This window comes from Anopheles coustani, chromosome 2 (assembly GCF_943734705.1).
Source record: "Anopheles coustani chromosome 2, idAnoCousDA_361_x.2, whole genome shotgun sequence".
In the NCBI taxonomy this organism is placed as follows: Eukaryota; Metazoa; Arthropoda; class Insecta; order Diptera; family Culicidae; genus Anopheles; species Anopheles coustani.
The window spans coordinates 10635762-10657237 of record NC_071289.1 but is presented as its reverse complement, the minus strand read 5'-3'; the positions used below and the strand labels follow the sequence as shown (position 1 = coordinate 10657237).

Here is a 21476-nt window from a genome sequence, read left to right as displayed (position 1 = left end):
TATCAATAGGACAGGGGAGAATCCACGTTTACAAATATTTGATTTTATTTTATTGTGTTTTTGAATATTCTAATTTACAAATATGTGTTGAGCCATTAACAAGTTAATCGGTTAATAACAACACCTCAAATTATTACAATTCCATGACATACTACCACCAATACATTTTAACCGTTGAATTAGTTGTTTGAGTACTTAAGATGGTAATTACATTAAATTTAAGAACGAATGTAACGAAATTGAATTCACTTGAAATTTAAATGTTTTTCGTTCATACTCTACCACAGGGTCATTTAAAAATGCTGTTAAAATCCACTTCAAATGTGGTGATATTTTACCTCCGTGTCGAATTCAGCCATTCCTAGGGCCGACCGAATGGAGACCCGCGAGGCCCGTCCGTCGTCGATAGCTTTTTGTTTTGCGCTCAGTTCTCGTCAATCGTTTGCCGAGTGATGTTGTCTGAGTGGTCTGTCTGCGATCCGAGATCGTAAACCCCCCCCGTTGTCCGCTGGTAACAATCCGCGAGGAGTTTCACCGGTTTTAGTGCGCGTTTCGTTGTTTTCTTTCCAACCAGCGCCAATCGCGCGTGGCTGTCTATCGGAAAGCTTCCCGCGTCTGGTATAAATTCGTGTTTTCTTTTTCGGGTATTTTCTTTGCTCATCACCGATTTATGACATTCCAAAGGCCCGACCACCAGCTCCACCCGACGGGGTGCCTGCGATTTCTATCACTGTGGGTGGAGAGGAGGAGGCGTGTGGGGTGGGTGATCGCGTGTCCTGAGTCCTCTGACGCGGATAGTGAACGCAAACTCCCCTCGAACGCTCGAAATTTGTAACGTGTGTGCCATGTTTTTTTGTTGGTTCAAAACCTGGTGTTTTTTACTGTTTTTTTTTTCTTTCGAACGGAGTTGTTAGTCGAAACCAACGTGATCATTTGGAAGTTGGGTATATCTGCGTAGCGTGTGACAACGCCAATGGTACATGAAGTGGAGGTGGATTTAATTTTCGTGAAAAAATACTCGAAACGGCAATTTTCGTCGATCGACGATTTAAAAAAAACCTTGTCATTGTAGTTGAACTTGTAAAAGAGGAACGCCGGGCAAAGCAGAGTCGTCACAAAAGTCAATTGTTTGAGGGCCACACATTTGATACCCACTCGTGTGTGACGTTGCCTTCGGATGCTGCGATCGGACAACACAACTAAATACGCCCAAAACATTGTCAATCCATCCAACGCCGATAAACGAGGCTGGGTCACTACTCTCGTCGAATTCCGCCCAGCTGTATTAGGCATCGCCTCCGAGCGGATATGGCCAATTGCGATGCATGATCCCTCTGCGATCGTTCGATGGTTACGCATACCGGCAGATCGGATCAGTTGATGGAACGACTGGGTGCGATCAGATTATGTCCATCGTCGAGGGAGCAAACTGTTAGTGCGCAGAACGGTGTGTTTACTACGTTGACGAGGCGACCCACGGGGGGAAAAATAATAAAATGCACAAATCGCGAAGTTAAATGAGTCGGCACGTTCATCGAATCGGGCAAAAGCGGTGCATCTTTCTTTAGCGAGTGCATCAGTGTGCGTTGGCCATCTTATCTCGTACACCGCGATTCTAGTGAATCTTTCAGGATGCTGCATAACGATGATCGTTCGCTTGAAACGATGGAACCAACTGGCGAAAACCCCCAGGGTTATTCCTAATTAACATGGAAGATGTTTACTATGTGATCTTTTATGATGCAGTGTACAATGACCTCGTCGTAGCTCATCTAGTCACGATTCAACGCGATACAGACACGTCCTCTACAATAAAATACGATTGGGAAATAATACAAAAAGATACCTCGACACACAGACACACATCATCAGCAATGGAGTTTTATTTTGCCATCCAAATAGCTCAGCTCAACTACTTTTTTTTCGTTTTCACCCTCTCCGTTTGCCCTACCATCGATTGCATTCGACAAACAGTCGCGAAGTCATCTCAATCACAATCCGCGATGAGTGCTCTTCATCGAAGTCTCGGTGAAGTACATGGCTTTTTTCATCCGTTCGAGCTGATGAATAATTGAATTTTTGTATGTCCGATTTGCCAGTCCGACGAGGGACCAAGAGTGGTCAAAGCGTATAATTTTCATACGCAATTGTGTAGGGAATAGATTTCCACTTTAGATACGCTAGAGGGTTAACATTTTGATGTAGATATTCAAAATATACGCGTTTAAGCGTGCGGCTCATGCGAGCTCATTACACAGCAAATGTACAATGCCTTGAAGTGATTTCTGATGCCAAGCAGAACACTGTTAAAGAGAACATCTTCGTTTGTTCGTTTGCTCGAACTTCGAACAAGTTCGTTTGGCCGTCGTAAAAAAATAAAATAAAATAACAGAATTTTTCATGCATCTTTAGAGCTTAGAAAATTACTATAAATATTATATTTAATTTTTTATTTGGCTAAATAATTTGAATTAACGAATGATATTAAAGGTCCATGCTTTTGTTAATTGACGCTAACAAATATTGCCTTGAAGGGTTTTGGTTACTTTGACGCTTTTCTTCTACCATTTCAATGTTCGAACAAAATTGTTTTCAAAACATTCGGCCTTGGATAAAAACTCGTTTTGTTAAACTCCAACAAAATGTTGTTAAATGAAAAAAAAAAAATGGAATTTTAATTATTGCCTTAAAAAATAAATTTAATTGAATCCAGATTGTTTACGCTTCATTTTTACATGAAAACCACTGTGTTCCAGATGTTTGATCCACTTCAACAATCGACTTCAACACGATTCTAATTGCCCCGCGAACGCGACTTGTTGAATGCTGTTTTGGTCGACAACAAAGATGTCCTCTAATGCAACCCACTCACCGGTCTTCCCGTCACCTTCTTTCTCTCTGCTTCCGTCTGGTGCACTTTTATAAGAGGACAATCAAAAACCTTTCTTTTGATCCACCACTCACCCGCATCGGAGGAATCGATCCAACCGAGCCTGTGAGACAAACTTGTGCGAAGTGGAAAGTTCCTGTTTGAATTTCAAGTGCGATAAAACGCGAAACACACATCGCGAGTTCGAGTGGAGTTCGTTTGAAATCGGGAGGAGAGAGGTTTAGCTTTAGTGGTGGCAATACGTATCGAACGTGTCTAGTGACGGTTGGTGGAGGCGATCATCACATCTTTCGTTGGCGGTTGGAGGAGACGGGCAAGAAAATAGCAAAACAACGAGATACGCCGGTTATATTAACGTACTGTCAGGTGTGTAAATGCACGGGCACTTTTTGTCTTTATGGATCGTACCTTGAGAACCGGTTAAGCTGTGAGTCGAAGGGATTCCCAAATGCACCGACTGTATCACGTTCGTCATGAAAACAATCGAGAAGAGGTGCAACAGTGTTTCCGACAATCTCAACTATTAACGTATCAGGGTTTTGAATTCTTTCTAAATCTATTTTGAAGAAAATGCTTTGATAATTAAGCGGATTAGTGGTACTAGTTGAGCTGGTTTAATCTAGATACTTCTGGTGACCATTATCTTTTTTTGTTTATGAGTGTGCCAAATACCCAGCTTAGGCCATGTGATACATAAACTCTCCACATTTACCGCTCGAACTCAAAACTTGATAAACATATTAAAACGACATTTAGGCCGCGTCGCAACAAAAAAAGGGAACATTGCGTGAAATTAAAAAAAAAAAGACTATCGGCGACACATTTTCGGGGGAGAAAGGAAACTAGTTTGTGGCGCCGAAGTAAGGCGACAACATTGGTGAGATGTTGGAATGCCGGTTTTCGTTATCCATTTCCATTGTCGAACCTCGTTCGGAACGCAAGATATCGTAGGGTAGGTTGAAAACCTAGCATTGTTGATTCGTTTTGGTCAGTGTTTAAGCCCTTCTCCTCAAGGGCGGCTATGGTATGTTGGCCACAACTACATGGATGCTAGTGAACAGGTTGAAGGAAAAAAAGACACGTTGATGGCCGGTTCTTCTGTCGACGAACTGTCAGTCATTTCGCGATCTGGCTACGCAAAAACATCCATCTTTCCTTTCCTCCCGACCCGAGGAGAGGCTGTCCAGGCGATCTCCGCGCAGAACTGGTTTCATCCTCCCGTGCATGTTTGTCTCGGGTCTCTGTGGGGGATTTCTTGGCTCGTGACCTTCCCGGCGGTTGATACGTGAACGATCAGCATAACGAATAAGAAGTCATGCACACCGGCGCCGTCAGTTTCAGTGCTTGACGTAATCCGCATTTTCGGGCTGTTCAACCACCATCCGACTCACCAGGTGTCGGATGCCAACGGTGCAGGGTACCAGTTGTTGTTGATCGCACGTGCAAACCTATGATTAGTCTTCTTTCTTTATCACTAATGAACGCGCGGTGGTGGGGATGATGTGTGGATGGAAAACGTTTTCCTCTTCGCGGTGGTGATCATTTTTGTTGAGCGTCGGAGAAGGTGGTTTCTCGCAGCGCAAGAGTGTAGCATTGCGGAGGAATTATTTATCGCGTGTGTAACCGTTTTTCCGTAGTGGCAAAGAGTTTGAGCAATGCACCGCGCACTGCTATCACTCATTAACGGCGAAGTGGACGAGTGTAGAAATGTAGTGCGAAATCATGTCAAATGAGTTGTCCCTCGAGCACTGGGTCGATGTTTTAGTGTTTATTATTTCTGTTGGCTTAGCAAACAAGTCTGCTTCGTGTGAAGGTTAATGTGAATTGGGCTTTTTGTTTGTTTTTATCAGCTACCAAAGAGTAAAGTGCAAAAAGTGTGAGTGCCAGTAAAGTGCCCAAACAGATCTGTGCAGTGTGTTCAAAAAGCATCTGGTACAACGCAGCCACTTTAAAAAGATCAACAGAGTCACCCAAGAAGAACATCTTTAAAGCGCAGAAACATGGCAACCATGGAAATGCAGCACATCGAGACGCCTCCGTAAGTTCTTATATAATTTTCTTATAATTTTTTTTCAATACTGCCACAAAATGAGAGCATTTCGTTAAAAAAATACGTACATTCGCCAGTTCTTTTGCAACGGTTTTGACTGTGCTGATTTTAAAAAGTGTTGTAGTTTGAAGCTTGAAATACAAACCTTGGTTGTGCGTGGTACAGCATTAGTCTAGCCACCTTGTTCAAGCGGTGTAGCTTTATTTCAGCAACCTTGGCCAATGTCCTTGAAAGATCATCAAACCGGTAAATCGCCGCTCGTTTTCGAGGCGAAAAGGCGAACTCGTATCGGGAAAATTCCCGGTTCGTGTCATTTTCGCCCGCAGGGCGAACTCGTTCCATCACAGGTGTTATTCTTAAAAACTAGAAATGATGGATAAATCTTTACTTTCACAAAGTTGCGCGTCTTAAAAAGACCTTTCATTTGAGGGGTCTGTTGTCAAAATCGGTACTGTAACTAAAAAGTTATAAAGAATTTAGCAGAAAGATTAATTATTGCGACCTCTGACATGTTTTGGTTTCGCAGACGAAACGTCAGATCCGTCAGTCTTCTTTCGACAGTCAACGAGGTCGGTCACGCAAAAGGTTGGTCTTTCGCAAGCTTTTCTTCGCATCACCATTAAAGGTGTTCAAGGTGCCAAGGAAAGCAAAAAACAACAGTGTCCCATCTGCAGTTTACAGAATATTTGTGTTGTGGTTTCTCCTTTGAGATTGTCGTTTCTCTGTGAGAGGCGCAATTGGCGAGCAAAGTCGATTAATTAGTGATTCATTTTGGTTTTCCACCAGTTTCTGTGTAAACAGTGAGTCTTTCGCAAAGAAAGCAGAAGAGTGTCGGCCTTGGAAAAGGGATCGACGATTGTGTAATTTCGGTGAAGTCCCCACTTCGAAGCGTGCGCTTCCCGCAGGTTTTCCTTATAAAGAAAAAAAAGGGCGCAGGAAAACTCGCGATCGAAACGTCACACGATCTGACATCTGGTCGTTGTTTCGCGTGACATTGTTTTGATCGGCGTGCGGGATCTCGTTGGGAAATCGTTTTCCCTAAAGCAACCTAACACATCTTAAAGGTACGTAGCATTCTTTCCCGTTTTTCCCGTCCGTATTTCTGAGTCCTCTACTACCTCTAGGTGATGGGTGAAGTGAAATTCTTCTAGTTTAGAATAGATAGAAGAGAAAGAGTCGATACATTAGACATCATTAACATAGCAGAGTGGTCTTAACCACCCTAATGCGTAGACAACTAACAACGGCTTCCACATTTGGTAGAGCAACAGTAGGGAAAACGCAGATAATTGGTCGCTAGGCGTTTAGTTTAGGCGCGACAACTGACAACTACCAGTAGGCATTGATTATTGATTTTCCTCGTGTTTCGTAATGTGGTTGGGACGAAAACAATTTACCCCTCATCACACACTCGATCATCCCATTATCGTGTTTCGTTGCTTCCCGCCGGTCCCATAACTAACTGCTTTCGGTGTTTTACTGTGTGTAGAAAGTATCATTTCATCACTTTTCCCTTAGTCTAGTCGTAGTGTGCTCCCGTCCGGTTAGTTGGACTTGATGGTACCTGGAAAACTGTGTCATAACCGTCTCGTCTCCTGGTCCGATCGCGGACTCCCGTCGTGCACTTGCACTCAAGAACGGGGAGAGTGCATTTGTTTGATCAACCGACCACAAACTCCCCTTCGCACACAGAAACAAAATGCACTGCACACAACAAAAACCCAGCACGCCATGACGCACTGGTTTTCCACAGCAGTTCGTCGGGCCGTTCTTTACTGCCTTCCGGCATTTCCACTTACATACACCAACACCTGGAAACAACATGCATACAGAATTTTCCACCTATTTTTCGGTGCTGGTATTTGTGCCCCCATTGCCGACACAGGATAACGAAAGGCTCTCCCTGTTTGGGGCGCAACTGTCAAATGTATCCTTTCGGTTGAAGAGCGAGAGACGAGAGAAAGAGCGAGCGATTTGGAAAATGGTGTGAAAAGGATACCGCAATGGTGCAATCGGTTAGAACAAGCGAGTGAATTGCGAGCCATTTTTTTCCCCCACGTCTTTTAGCACAGAGGACGATTGTAGTGGCCGAACGTCAGTATCCTTTCGTCGGCCTCGAGTCCAGAGCACACAGAACCAAAAGCTGTTACACAACTATCCAAAAGTTTGCTAGATTTGGCACCTGGTTGGCTGGAATCGGATTTGGCACCGACCGAAATTCAGCCCAGTTCCACAGTTGGACGGCGTGTGTGCGCTGAAAAGCGAGGAAGTTTTCATCAAACGCAGTGCCCAGTTTCAGTTTCGGGGATACTTTGCCCAGCGATAGTTCAACGGAGGAATTCCCACAAAGAACAGTCGAGTCGTTCTGGTTCTAGTTGCCCGTCCGGTAGAGAAGCCCCTCTTTGTGCAAGGTAATTATAAGCTTCACATTTTACCGTCTGTTGCAGTTCGAATAGTAGGCGTTTTAGAGCTGTGTGTCATTTTTTCGCTTGATGGACATTTTTCTGCTCGTTTAACGATTGGGAAAAGAGGGGCAGGGAGAGCATCTCGACGACGTTGCAAGAAAAAAATCGACTGCTTGCCGTGTAGATTTTCCAGCACGGGTTTGATGTGGAAAAAAAGTTTTCTGTGCATCCATGTTACATAAGAGAAGTATCGTGTCCTGGTGGTAGCATCGAATCGGATCCGTCATCGGGAAGAAGAGCAAAGTGAAAGGGGACAGGAAAAAGAAGTCCTGCACAAGCAAGACACACACTTTTACCGCAATGCAAAAAAAACAGTACTACTCCTGTCAAATTGGTTTCGCAGAGAAAATTCTCTCGCAAGGATTCACTTTACCGGTGCTACTCTCTCGAAACCAGGTTGTTTAGGATTTTCCCTTCGCGGAGATAATCGGAAAATAAATGGGAGAGTCAAACACAAGAGAGAGAGAGAGAAACGAAGAAAGTAGGTGCTTGGAATATCGGAAAATCCCATGAACGATGTTCTTTCGGTGGGGTTGAAAAAGGAAATAAAACGGTCAGGAAAATCCTTCGTAGTAGTTGTTGCGTAGCAGTGAACAACTGTTATGACTCTGCTCGAAATGACTTACGCATTTCTTCTTCGGAGAGTTGACACTTTGACGTGCCTCTACACTCCCAGCAGGCGATGGCAGGTGATTTGTGGAGTGTGTTGCCCGTTTGACAAGGACAGGGAGAAAAAGGACTTATTCATTTTCTCACCTACCTGCCAAATGTCCTGCGATAGTATACGGCGTTCATTTGAATGTCACCTCGCGGAATGCGGGTAGACATTGTTGGCCACTACTCCACTTCAACCCCGGACAATACCCCGCCGGACGCATGGACACTCCATGGAGTCCTTCGGCTTACATAACATGGCTACATACACATGGTTTTAAGAACCGCGTGGAATAGTTTTTCCAACCCAACACGTGACGTAACGGGAGTCAACAAACCGCGAACTTTTGTTCCACGAAACCAATCCCTTCACACCAGGGCCAGTTATTCCAGGTTCAATCTCGGGATAGAGTGTTAATATTTACACTCCTAGCAATCTCACGAGAAGTTTCATCGTTTAAAACTTTGAAAAATGCATGCCTCTACTTCGTTCTTTTATTAAACAGAAATACTGCTAGCAACATCGGGAACGAGTACGAGTTTGTTCCTTTCGCTTCCGGCTATGAATTTAAACAAGTTTTTAACACACCGAAGCCGTGGAAAGCTTTCAAATGGCGCAAGCACAGCTCTTTCCGGCTGGACGATTCTCAATGAATGTTAAATTTTCCTCCTTCCCGTTTGCCCATTTTCCACCGAGTGGCCGGAGGGTACCGTTCGAGTTGCGTTTGATTGTTTTATCGATTGCAATTCGTTCCCGAGCGGGGGGGCTAAAGTGGAAAAAATAGTTTAAATTTATGATTGCATGTCCGATGACGGCAGCAGGGCCGTGAAAACCCCGTTAGGACGCGGAACGAAGCGTATGTTTCATGTTGCTGAAGGTTTTTCGTCGTCGTTTCTGCTACTTGCTCTGTTTGCACACTTCTAGGCAGGAAAAATCATTGTATAATCAGAAATGTGGCTTTCTTGAGGGATGGGTTGTCGAGAAAGGATCAAGTGACTTGGTTTCGCAATCCTTGCTAGGAACTTTTCGGCCGAATCTCTCTAAAGCTTTTCTCGGTAAAGCTCTCCTCTACGTCGGAATCGTTTCAAAGAATAAGTTGTTTCGGTTTTATTTTTTCTTGTTGTTTTCAGTAGGATAATGCAAATCCATTCTCATTTCGTACGAAAAGTATTACGAAGATATCTCAAACCATCGGGGAGCCGTTTGGCTTTGATTAAGATATTGCTATCGAGAGGATGGTGCTTCATACCACCAAGTTGATAATCTGTGCCCTCAGTTTAATAATGAGACCCAAATTGTAATTAAAATTGATGGGATTCAGTGTAATCTCCAAAGTATTGGCCTTGATAGTTTACTTTTTGCGATTCTAGAAAGGATAAATGAAAAGTTTTGGGAGGATTCTTGCTAAATTTTAACTTCCAAAACACAAGACCATCCTTTCGAGCGAAAAACCCTTCGTTGCGAGCATTGGAAGATGAATTTGCACAGTAAAACCATCGTGATTCGCCCAATTAAAACAGGAAATTAGAGATCAGGTGAAGATGGATCAGCTGCCTTTCAGCGGGAAACACTTCCTTCCATGCTTGAACATGAAATTAATTAGCCAAAACGAACCCCACCATAAATGTTGCGCGTTGAGGTGAGCTCCCGGCTTGGAAGAATTATGTACGTTAAGTTATACTGGAATGTGATTACCTTGCGTTTGTTGGTTTGTTTCCAACATAACGCCCGCTCCCAGGCACACAGATGTGCTCAGATTGTCCTTGGCGGAGCATAAGGTCCCCGGTGGAATCATTTTTCCATCGCTTTTGCCCCCGCAGCGTACTTCTGTAGGCTTTGTTATTAATTACCGAATGGCATTGTGAGAGTTAATTAGGCGTGTTTGCTCGCTCGCCGGTAATCGTTTGGCGCTCGAATCGCTGGAGTGAGCTTGGAGTAAGCAGCTTTTTCCCCAGAATAGAAAGTAGTCATTAGGAGAAAGCGGGTAAAAAGGATGGTGAGAACAGGTCCTTGAAGGAAAGGCAAAGAGGAGCTCCATTTGGACGTTACGTAAGTTCGGGCGTCGTGCAACGGAGATTTTTAAGACCCAACCTGCTGGTACATATACCACAAGCAGCGGACGAGTGGCAACGAAGCAATCGAAACATCAATTCGATCGACCTTCACCTTGATCGCCGAATGACCGCACCGAAACCGAAATGAACCGCCAGAAAGCAAGGTTTCCCCACCTCCCAAAAAAAACGGCCCCAAGGAGAGAAGCCTTTTGCCCGCGAGCTAGGTGTTTTTGAGTAGGAAACACGATTTCGGTGGCAATAAGGTGTGCCAAGCGGCAGCTCTCCAACCACTCGGCGGGAGCCAGCTCGTCTGTCCGTCCGCTCGGAGCGGGGGTCCGCACGTACAAATTTAGTCATGTTGGGGCTCCTTTTTCGCGAACGAAACGCGTGGCATGTCATTAGTATTCATCGCCCCCAAAAAGAGTGCTCCAAACAATCGGTTGCAAGAGGTGTACTATGCGCCCGTGAGGAGGAGCGGGATATTTCCGCCAAAAAGCGGTGATTTTGGTTCTATTTTATTTCCTTCTCCGTTAATGGACGTCCGTGGATGGGCGATAAAATATTCGCGTTTTTTGGTGATACATCGTAGAACCGGTTCGGAGTCGAAAAAGAAAGAGGCGATGAATTGATGGCGCGCGCGGAAATCGCTGGCTGGACTTTTCCGGTTTAATCGGGTGCAGCTGGTGTGAGAAATTGATAAGGTTAGCTGGAAGAGTAGGTTTTGGCGACGACATGTTAAGAACCTTTGGTGAGATCATTGTTAGTCCTTGTTTAATAAGAGCCCAAATGGATTGGATGTGTTTTGCACGCGATTCTGGAAAAGGTCAGAGTTTCTGATCCAACTGCTACAAACCGGTATATTTGCATTTTGGTGCTGGACCACTATTTACCAAAGTTTATATCTTATTTGAAACTAATTATCTACCTTACAACTAGAGATTATCGTTCCACAATTAGAGGTTGGAGTAAAGCCCAACTTCAAGACAGTTTGGTCCCAGAGAAATATCTGCAATGCGCCTCAGGCAAAACTTTGGTTTGGCAAATCTCACGACATGCCATAAACATGCAATCTAATGGAACCTGCTAAACCGCCGGTGACTCGGAACAGATATTCTGCTCCGTGCCTGGATTCCGATGGCAAAACGATGTTAAAAACGCGCTGCAGGATGTTAGTTTATATTCCCCACGTACACCAGGAATGTGGAAATGGATGACATTGTCATATCGAGCGGAGCAAAATTATAGTGTGCTGCTTCATTAACTGACCACAAACAATGCTGCACCAGGGGGGAGGGTAAGGTACCCGTCAAAAATGCCCACAACGATTATATCTCGGTACTCCGCCACGTGACACATACCGACCACTCCGCTCTCGTTTGTTGGTGGTCGCAAGCGGCGTTAATATCCAAACCGCGGCTCGCGCAACGCATAGCCACCGACAGCGAATGCACTTCACGTCGTCGCATGCTGCACTCGTTGCAGCCACGGTGCGCACTACAACCTCCGCAAAATAGGTCAGTGGTAACGGGCGGCCGTGCGTCGTCGTCGACGTTGTGGCACAACACACACCGCTCGTCCGTGGTGTGCGTTCGAACAACTGGTGGATTAGGAGGTCCGGTGGCGCTGAGGAACGAAAAAAAGAACTGCATTAATGTAAATTATTGATCGAGGGCAACGTAGTAGGGTCGGGGCTGCCATGGATCGATTCGTGACTTCACCGGCGTCGGTATGTGTATGCATGAATATTTAAGGGCTTTATTGAACTTTCACATAAACTAACCTCACCTGCCGGTGCGTGTGAGTCGCATAGGCACCACCGTATCGATAAACTATTGAAACACCGTTTAGAACCTCGACGGCGAGTTGGTTCGGTGCACACGAAAAAATGGTGTGATGGAGATTAATTTACCGAAGATGAACGAATATAAACAAGTACCATATGTGGGGCTTATGATACTCTAAGAAACCACTCGAAAAAAAAAAAATGGAAGGCAACTTGCAAACCGTCTCCTGTTACATATGGTAGAGGCAAGTTCGCGAGAAGCACCGTTCCGTTTTGCCGATCCTCCCCACACCTTGTTTTGTGCGCCTAAGCGGCTTACGGTGGAGGGAGTTGTCGCGTGACCACCAAGACCAAGACCAACGTATCGATTTTACCGCCGCACCGGAGCCCGAAGCCAGCGAAATGATTCCACATCGAGTGGGTACAAGCTCCGGTGAGCAAGGCCCCCACCGCCACGGCTCCTTCCACCGAGAAGGGACAGTGAGATACACGAACTGCAGGCGCGTTGGAGCGTTAAGGGCGAACTTGATCAAATTAATTCGCGGCAAAATTGTGTCTGCGCGCGCGAGTTCTCCGCTCGGATCGTGGTTGGATTTGGAAGCTCCGGAGCTGATGAGAAAAAAAAAATGCTAACCTGGTTATTTATGTGTTCCCCCAGGCAAATGATGTTGCATCCCTCGGAAACTCCGTGTGGAACGCATCGTTTCCTGCCATGAACATTTTGTGTGGATTTTGGTCTACTCGGGGAAACTTGGACGACGTTTTCTCTTATGCATGACAATGTGGAAAAGTTGGTGAAACTTTCCATCGAGAGCAGTCGAGTTGTGTACGCACGTTCTCGTATTCTTTCGGCGCCAGGAAAACTCCGCCTCAGGAAGGTCCCCTGCGGGGTGTGTGTATGTGTAATCGGAAAACTGTCAGCGCGCGTTGTCACTTGCCAAGTTTTCCGTCCATGCCTCTTCCGGTGCCTGAGTGTTGGCGTACCAGCGGGTGGATTTCCCACAGGGTCGCTTTTGGAATTAAAAATTTAGTAGCCCGATCCCCATACGGTACGGAGTTCCCCGGCCTAAGCCGCCTCGGAGCTGCTTTCACCAGGGTTTTGGTGAAGGCGACTGGAGTGTGGGTCATTATTAGAACAACGGATCGGATGGATGATGATGGCTGCTGTCGTTGACATCGATTGGAGATACGGATGTCGGAGCCCATCGCACGAGTCCTTGGAGGATCTCAGAATCGACCCGTCTGTCATCGCCGGATATGAACCTTAATGGGATGAATGGAACATGGTGTAGACATAATCCGGCATGGACCGGGTCCCGGTGGACATACGGGTGGACATTAATGAGTTTGTGTGCTTTTGTGCCGAATGCCGGTTGAATTTTGGTTGTGGACTCTGTGTGGAGAAAGTTGTCCCATTTAATTTACAGCCCGTTCACGTTATCAAATCGTTTGGGAATTCCCCCAAAACGGGGCCGTAGAATAGTTCTAGAACTTTGATTGACATGTACTTGTCATATTCGAGGACGGGTAGGGAAGTTCTCCCCGGTTTACCCGAAGACGAGGAATGGCTTTCGGTCTCGAAACGATCAAACATTTTGACAGCAGTGTTTGTAGTTTAAATCGCTTCACGTGACTCACGGTGAGGTCGCGTTCATTTAACGTCGGCAATTCGAACGTCAAACAAGACAAGACACACCGGCACAAGACGTTTGGCTGCGATATTCGATGTCACGCTGCAATAGAACGAGAAACCCGATAGCACTAATCAACTTCGCACACGGACACAGAACTTGGCGAAGCCTTTAGGAGGTGTTCGTTTTCCGTCACGCAAAGGCACGCGCAAACTTTGCTTCCCCCTCGAGCGCAGAGCTGCAGCGCACCTGCTCCGAACAAACCCGGAACCGGACCGGGCGGCACTCTAAGGCCCGTGGGCGTTGTATCAATTTTCATGCAATCAAGTATGCTTTCCAGCCACTGCGCGCGACCGACCCGGTGACGTGGCAAAAGAGGCACCGCAAACACAGCTTTCGGTCTGCTGGCTATCCTTGAACGGCGGCAACCGGTTAGTAGGTACGTCGCAGTTCAGCTGCTCCGTTGTGCGTCATCATCACCATCGCCTCCGTTGTGATCTATATTCCCCGCCCCGATGTAGTGTGTCCGTTCGTCAGCTAACTCGATCAGCATCGCTTTGATGTTACAACACGTTACCTGAGCGGGATGATGATGACACACGTCGGGGGATATGTCCAGGAGGGCGTCTCGAGAGTAGGATGAAGTTTGGTTTGGAAAATTACGCTAACGAGCATGCGAATAGCACCTAATGGCCGATGGAACGAGGTCAAATCAATGCAGAACTCCACAGACGACGACGTTAGGGTACGGTTCTTACTGCCATCTGCACTGCGCCTTGATGTTGGTTGATATTTATTCATGACCAAGTCATTCCACTGGATCTCTACCTACGCCCCATGGCTGCATTTGAAGCCGGGTTGGTGATTCGCCACCTTGAGCCACAGGAAATGCAATAAAGTAATCGTACCCGCAGTTCTTGGTGGTTATCCATTGTTATTCCTTCAATCTTGGACGTTCTTTTCCGCTCCTGTCTCTCTGGATGCAACAAAATGGGTATCTTCAAGTAAACGATGTGTCCGCAAATGGCTGGAGAGGAACCGCTTCGAAAAAATTGCGGGTTTATGCCCAGCCTAGGTTCACTGTCTCACTGGATAATCCCCCCCTGGTCACTGACTACCATTTGCTACCCAGGACATCAGCACAACCAAGGAGAACGCTGATGGCTGCCATCCTTTTTTTTAAATGGGGTTACCAGAATGATTAATAAGTTTTAATGAATAAATTTCTCGCCCAAGCTATAAATGATGGGACAACTTTTCTGTCGCCCCAATCCCGGTTCGGTTGGTTGGCTCGCTCTCTCGACGGTCTCTGAAGTGTGCCCTACTTAGTGGTCATGACGCAGTCCGAGTGCACGTAGGACAACCGAAGTAAGCGTACCTTAAAATGGGGGGAATGGGAACAACGACATAGGGCTTTGGTTTGGTTGGTTGCTTGAAGTTTACCGAACCATCCCGGCGTTGTCCGGAGAACCGAAGACAACTGTAGACTCTGTGCTGTGGTTCGATGTACCACCGAGCTCCTCTTGCATAATCAAACAGGATTATGTCGCACCGGCGAGCAAAAGAATTATCTTCTTGCAGCAATGAATGAGAGGTTGCCATAAAGAGGTTATGTTTCCAAGTGTCGGTATCATCCGTTTTTATTCCCCGACGGTTGTTTTTGGCTCACGCTTGGCCGCCTGTGTTCGGTCGGTGGACGATAATTCCCATGCAAAAGCAGTGAAAATAAAATCAAATGCGTACGAAATTTATACGTTCACTCGTTCAATAAAATCCGGGCGCCCGGACCCGTTCAGGGTCGAGGAACAGGAAAAAGTAATAATTCGCAACGACAAAAAGGACTGCTAAACGAATTACCTTCGAAGCGCGGAAAAATGATAAATATTGAATCGGCATAAGATAATCGTGGCCCCCGATACACGCCGGTGACACTTCGAGGCGATATGGTGATGGGGCGCGGATCTGTCCGCTGGTTCCTTTGTCTTTGATGACGAATCATCTTTTCTACAAGGCCCCTTCTTCCATAAAGAGCAAACGATAAAGAAAACTTGCAGCCGGCCTCCGAGGAGGCTAAAACAACAAAACGCCGAACCCGCCGCTTTTTGCTTGCTGCTCCTCTCAGGTTCAGAAGTGGCTTGCATGATAGCTGGTTTCCCTTTGTTCCGGCCAGGAATCCGGTTGTTGGCAGAATCACTTTCATGTTTGGTAATAACATTATCGATCAATAAATATTTTGCGCTTGTGATTTCGTCGCTCGAAACATGAAAATACGGCGATGATACGTTCCAGAAGCAACGAAGGCATTGGCCAATGGCCTGCTCCCAGATGCATGATCACATATCGCACCTCCCGGATGGCGCTAACCACTTCGCGACCGCTTCCTACCGTTGTCAAGCTAGCGTGAGATTGTAGAAAATGGCATCTGATGTTGTTACGTTTCGGTGAGTAGCGTCGATAAATGCGTCAGATTCGCCAAAAGGTGTTAATTGCATCGAACGCAGCAGATGGTTTTGTCGATAGTCATATGATTAAGCTGATCATCATCTGACGGTAAAACCCGTATAGTGGAAGAAGTTGAAAACATTGCGAAATCCGGCGGGGATCACCTGGTGAAGTCTGCCCATGAGTTCCTTTGGACAAACCATGATTCAACTGTTGTTTTTGTTTTCCAACGAACAACAAGGTATCAGCTAGTATCATAGCCAATGTAAATCAAACAAGTACAGCAAGAAGAAGCATTCCTCTTCTAAAATATTATAACTTCAACATTCTTTTTGTTTTGAGAATGCAGTTTGGCTTATTCTCAACTCTGTATAGCGTCTGCAACATCTTATCATGAACGTGTATGGAACCGTAGCAGAGATAAGATTTCTATGGTGTGTTTGCATCGTTCAACTCTTTTGAGACGTATGCATATTTATGGCCATTTATGGCCATTAGGGTAATTTACCTCCAAGATCAAACCTTAGCAACTAGTCTTCTTTATTTACTACTTCTTCTTTATTCCTACAAAGCCCTACTCTTTGACTCTTTCTCGCTCTCTCTTGCCTCCCTCAATGTTTCCTTCCAATGCGAAGAAAGAACCCTATGCACACAACTTATGATAAACTCGACAGCATGGCTCAATTACGGCAAATAAACGCGAGCTCGCTTCCTGTTCTGTCTCCGGAGATCGTTGTTTAGTCCGGATTCCACTTCTTGAGGTCGAGGAATGATTGTTTCTGCGCAATATGGGATGATCATATATGTGTGTCTCGATTGTGTGTGAAGTGGTGGACGCTACCGAAATGGGTAGAGTTACCGACGCTAGGGGGGGGATTTGTCCAGCAGACAGATACCGATGGTAACGATAATGCGATGTTGCCCAAGATAGGGAAGCAGATGTCGCTATCTGCTGCTCGGGTTGTGAGTTGGGGAGGACTTTTGTCGCGTAATCCCACACGCGCACGACTTAAGTAGTGCTCACCGACACACATCGAGGTTATCGGTGCTGGAATGCACCGGAATCGAACATCAGATGCACCACCCACCCTCACTGCGCACACCAAAGCACTTGTTGACTTAATTCTAGAGGTAGTTGTAGAAGAAGTAGCTGCTCGCTAGGCCGCGCGGTCCGTGTTCGTTGGTTAATGGGTTTATTTTCAACCGTTGGGTCGATTTGTGTCGCAATGTGGTGTGTCGCCGCTCGACGAGCGATAAGCCCTCCATTGTAAACAATCGTGTACTGACCAACAACGAACAAAGCGAAAGTACCTCCACACCCAACCGAACACCGACGATTAGAGGCGATGAGACCTTTAGTGTTGGCGCGCGTTGTAGCATTGCGTGATTGCTTGCCATTAGACAAATGAAAAGGAAATGTCATCGCAAATTACACCATTTCTCTCGATGTTCATTCACTCGGCTTCCTTCAATCATCTTTCATGGGCCAAAGGTAATAAGGGAGTGTAGTACACCAGGATCCATTGTACACTCGAGATGTGAGTGAGGAGCGAAGGGGGCCGATTGCCTAAGGGCACCGGAAAGGCACTAAAACAATTTCAGCTACAAAAACTTCCAATTCATCCACACACACACACACATAATTGTTGTCCACACGCACCTCTACCACACACCACAAACTCAAGAGAAAAGTTGTGAAAACACAACACCGATTTCGCACACATTTATTGCCACAAGAAGAAACACCCACTTTTCCCACCTTTCTCCACCCACACCCACACACACACACACACATCGCACATGAAAAAGGACAAAGTTTTCCACCCCGGCGCAGCTTTTTTGTGTGTTTGTACTCCGCTTTACGTTACGTTCCTATTTGGGCCGGTCATCTGTGGCACCTCGCGTTGCTAATGCTTTCTTAATGTCCTTGTTAAATCTGGGCTTGCTAGCGGGGGCGGGTGGGGAAGGCATTTGGCTCGTGCAAGATTACATTTTTCCGTTCGAACGCGGTTAGCTTTGTCTGGTTTGGTGGTGTTGGTTTTCATTTGGTCGGTTGTTTTTCCTACCTTTTTGTAGGTGATGGTGTTGGTATTTTTCTAATTCTTTTCGCTTCCTAGTTGTGCTCCATCGGTAGCTCGCCAATGTCGCGTTTGGTGTAGCGCTCACTTATTTCACAATGATCGTTTTTTGACTTTATTTTTTCTGTATTTCACTTTAGTTTAGCTTTAGTTTGTCGTACCTGTTCCGTGTCTCAGCTACATTTTGTCTTATTATGGTTTTTGTTCTTTTTTTTCTTTCTTTCTTTTTATCTTCTTTTTATGCTCAACCGTTTATGAAATCAACCGGAAACGCATTTACACCGGTCAACCAATAATTGCGATCGTTATGGAATGAATTTCTCCTACGTGAATTCCTTCGGTTTTTCTTTTGTGCTGTTTGGTTTGATATTTTTTATGTTTGGTGGCTTTTCAAATGCGCTTGTTCTATCATCTTGAATATTTGGTTTGGTTTGTTTTTCAACCAATTTTATACTACGATTTTCGCTGCTTTGTGCAACTTCGTTTTTTGCGATCCGTTGTTTTAAATTGAAATGGAATCCATAAAAATTGCAATCAAAATCCAACAACACCCACCACAAACATGACCTGTTCAACATGTTCAACATTGACAAAAAACAATATAAACAAAATCCCAACCCTCATGGCGTACATCCCTCACCCCCTCGCACCATACCCGCACCCCGTTCCGACGCTCGGTACAGTAAAGATGCCCCAGTCCGACGGGGGGTATGTTTCGCTCGGCGGCGGAGGCGGTGGGCTCAACTCGGCGATCTACAACTCCACCACCGAGCCGCAGTCCGGCCCGAAGACGGTGATGGAGACGGTGAAGCGCGTCATCGGGACGGCCATCGGGGCGCAGGACAAGCACGCGCTGCTGGAGCGCACCGGGGGCGGAGGGGCCCAGCCGTACATCGTCAGTGCCAGGTAAGGACACACCGGACGAAACCGCCAGGATTTCCGCCCTTCGCTTCTTCTTCGCCTCCCTCTTCCGCGTCCGCGCTGGAGCTTCTGCCGCTGCCGCTGCCACACTGCCGTTGCCGCTTCTCCTTCCGCCTATCTTTTTCTCTCTCGCCGCGTGTGTGTGTGTTGGTGGTTTTTCTTTTGTTTCTCACCCTCCTCAGTCGCATCGTTTCACGTTTCTTCATCCTCATCAAGTTTGCGGGTTTTCCCCGGCCCTACGGAAGCTTTATCCTTCCTTTTCCGTGATTTGTCGAACCATTCAGACCTCGAATGGTGCGTCAACCAAACTTCCCCGATCCGTTGCCATTGCTCTCATCGCCGTAACACTATCGCCGCATGATCCATTCCAGCTTTGGCAAGCAACTTTTCAACTTCATCCATCCCCATTCCACCTCTTCCCCTGCCTATCCCTCCGTCGATGGCACGAACTCTAAAGATAGCAAGCCGTGGGCCAGATTGCGTATGGCAAGCACCGGAAGCATCCAGGGATAATGTACTGTTTACCTAGGACACTTTTCCCCCACACACAGTGTGGGGTTTCCTCCTTCTTCTCCCGGTTGGTAGAAATTCAGGTCAACTGGGTTCAATTGCTCGCTTTATCCTCCTTCCTTCTAGGAAGGACCTTTGGTATGGTGAAGCGTTATAATGGATGTTGCAATTGGGTTTATTATAAGAAAACCGCAGAGCAATTGCAGCCGCAAAGTATAATCATTGTGCTTCGACATTGTGTTTGTGTGCTGTGTGTTTCAAGCGTGTGTGTATCCTTCGAAAACAGTCTGCGGTATTGTAGTTGGATATTTTAACTCACTACGATATTCAACATTTTATTGCGAAGCTGAAGTATCAAATAGTCTTCTGTAAGTTATAAAACTTTTTTAAAATGAACTGTCCCAGGTTTTTTGCTTTCATTCATTTGTCAAGAATTTAATAGTAAAAAGATAGAATAGAACTATTTTTTATGATTCCGTTTACTTTTACAAAAAAATATAACTAGCCGAGCCAAAGTATGAAAGTGTGATAAAAAGGAACAATCCTCTCTTTCTTTTATTGTTCTTTTGAATATCCTCAGAAAGGACATGAATTTGAAGTTGAAAGGAAGTTCGATGCTAGTATGGATAAGAAACGAGTAGTAAGCCAAGAGTCGCAACATCATTTGCATAATGATCGTATAGCTTGATTGTATTGTGTATGTCAGCTTTTTGACGATTTCAAGTCGATGTTCATTGGTGTACGATCAGCCGACAAACAAGCGACGAGTGATAGATTTGAGTAGGGAAGAAGAGAAAAAATAATCGAATTGCTGCTTGACGAAAGGCATAAATTATTGATGCGTCACTGGATCCTTCTATGAACGGGGAGAAAGATTTCCCGATTCCCCATGGCGGAAATGTTACACAGAATAGTTTCCGAACGTATCCCAGTCCACAAAGAAACACCAATCAGCATATGCTCATCCCGGGTTGGGCTCGGACGTTCTCGGCATGAGCAAGCTTTTTTTTCTCCTGGCCAGATGAAAAACGATGAACCGGATAGCGAATTTCCTTCCGACGAATTTGCCGACGGAAAATCATCGCCGGCATTTGTTGCGCCTCGCAGAGCACAAAATAGTAGCGATAGTAGTGTGTCTTCTCCAAAGGCCTGACTAGTTGGTGTGACCAACTCCGGTGACAAAAAAGCATCATCGATTCGTGCGGATTCGACCGATGCCTGGCCTCCGGAAGTTGTTCGATTGTGCACGTAGTTTAGCTTTGCTGCCCGAGCCTCGGAATCTTTTCACGTTCTGCCAGCGAGGCACGCACGGACGAATGTTACGGATTGGCGGACTTCGTTTCGCGCATGGCTGAAATCTGCGCCAAATCGGTAGAGGATAGGAGAGAAATACAGTCTTGACGCTTCGTTCGTGCTTCACCGAACGGGGTGAATCAATTTCCGGTCGATGGTATTGATTTTCGCTCCCCCCGAAAAACTTGCCGATCACCGACGGCGGCGAGCCCATGAGTTGTTGACGTTCGGTAAATAAAAATTATGCTATGAAAAATCGGATTTAGGTAAACAAGGAATCTCCGGTTGGGGCCGGTTTTATCTATTTTATCGAAGCTCGTCCCGCGTTGTGCTGTTCAAACATCGACTTAAATGCTACGTTTTCCCCACGGTATATCTACGAAGGAATTTTTAAGTGTATTTTAAGAATTTTAGCACATTTTGTAAGCGGATTGAACCGCACCTTTCTAACTGGCAGCCACTCTGTGTCGAAATAGTGATGAGGAATTTATTCTTCCCGTAGAATCTAAACGTGGGAACGACTACCAGAGCGCAAACCAAATGGCGACATGTGTCTCTAACTCAGGAGGGTATCGCAACAGATCGATAGCCCCGATGCCTTATCGAACGCCGCAGTCATTAGGGCGTCCCAAGAACGGCCCCACCTTCGTCCCACTTCGGCATCAACACACTGTGTTTAGACCGCAAATGACGGGCCCGGGCTT

The 21476-nt window shown here is 45.9% G+C and overlaps 1 protein-coding gene across 5 annotated transcripts in view; it reads left to right on the top strand.

The window, feature by feature from the left end:
- The first annotated feature begins 453 nt into the window (after positions 1–453).
- Positions 454–21476, top strand: part of LOC131262494 (protein NDRG3) — a 38113-nt gene continuing 17090 nt past the window's right edge. The window contains exons 1-3 of one of the 5 annotated variants that reach the window (XM_058264507.1): positions 5503–5525; positions 5727–6004; positions 18732–18954. In XM_058264507.1, the coding sequence (XP_058120490.1) occupies positions 18737–18954 (218 nt within the window). In that variant the 5' untranslated portion in view covers positions 5503–5525; positions 5727–6004; positions 18732–18736. Of the gene's footprint in view, positions 619–3701; positions 3843–4740; positions 4929–5502; positions 5526–5726; positions 6005–18731; positions 18955–21476 lie in introns of those variants that run through there. The other 4 variants (XM_058264510.1, XM_058264511.1, XM_058264508.1 and 1 more) reach the window with 4 other exon arrangements.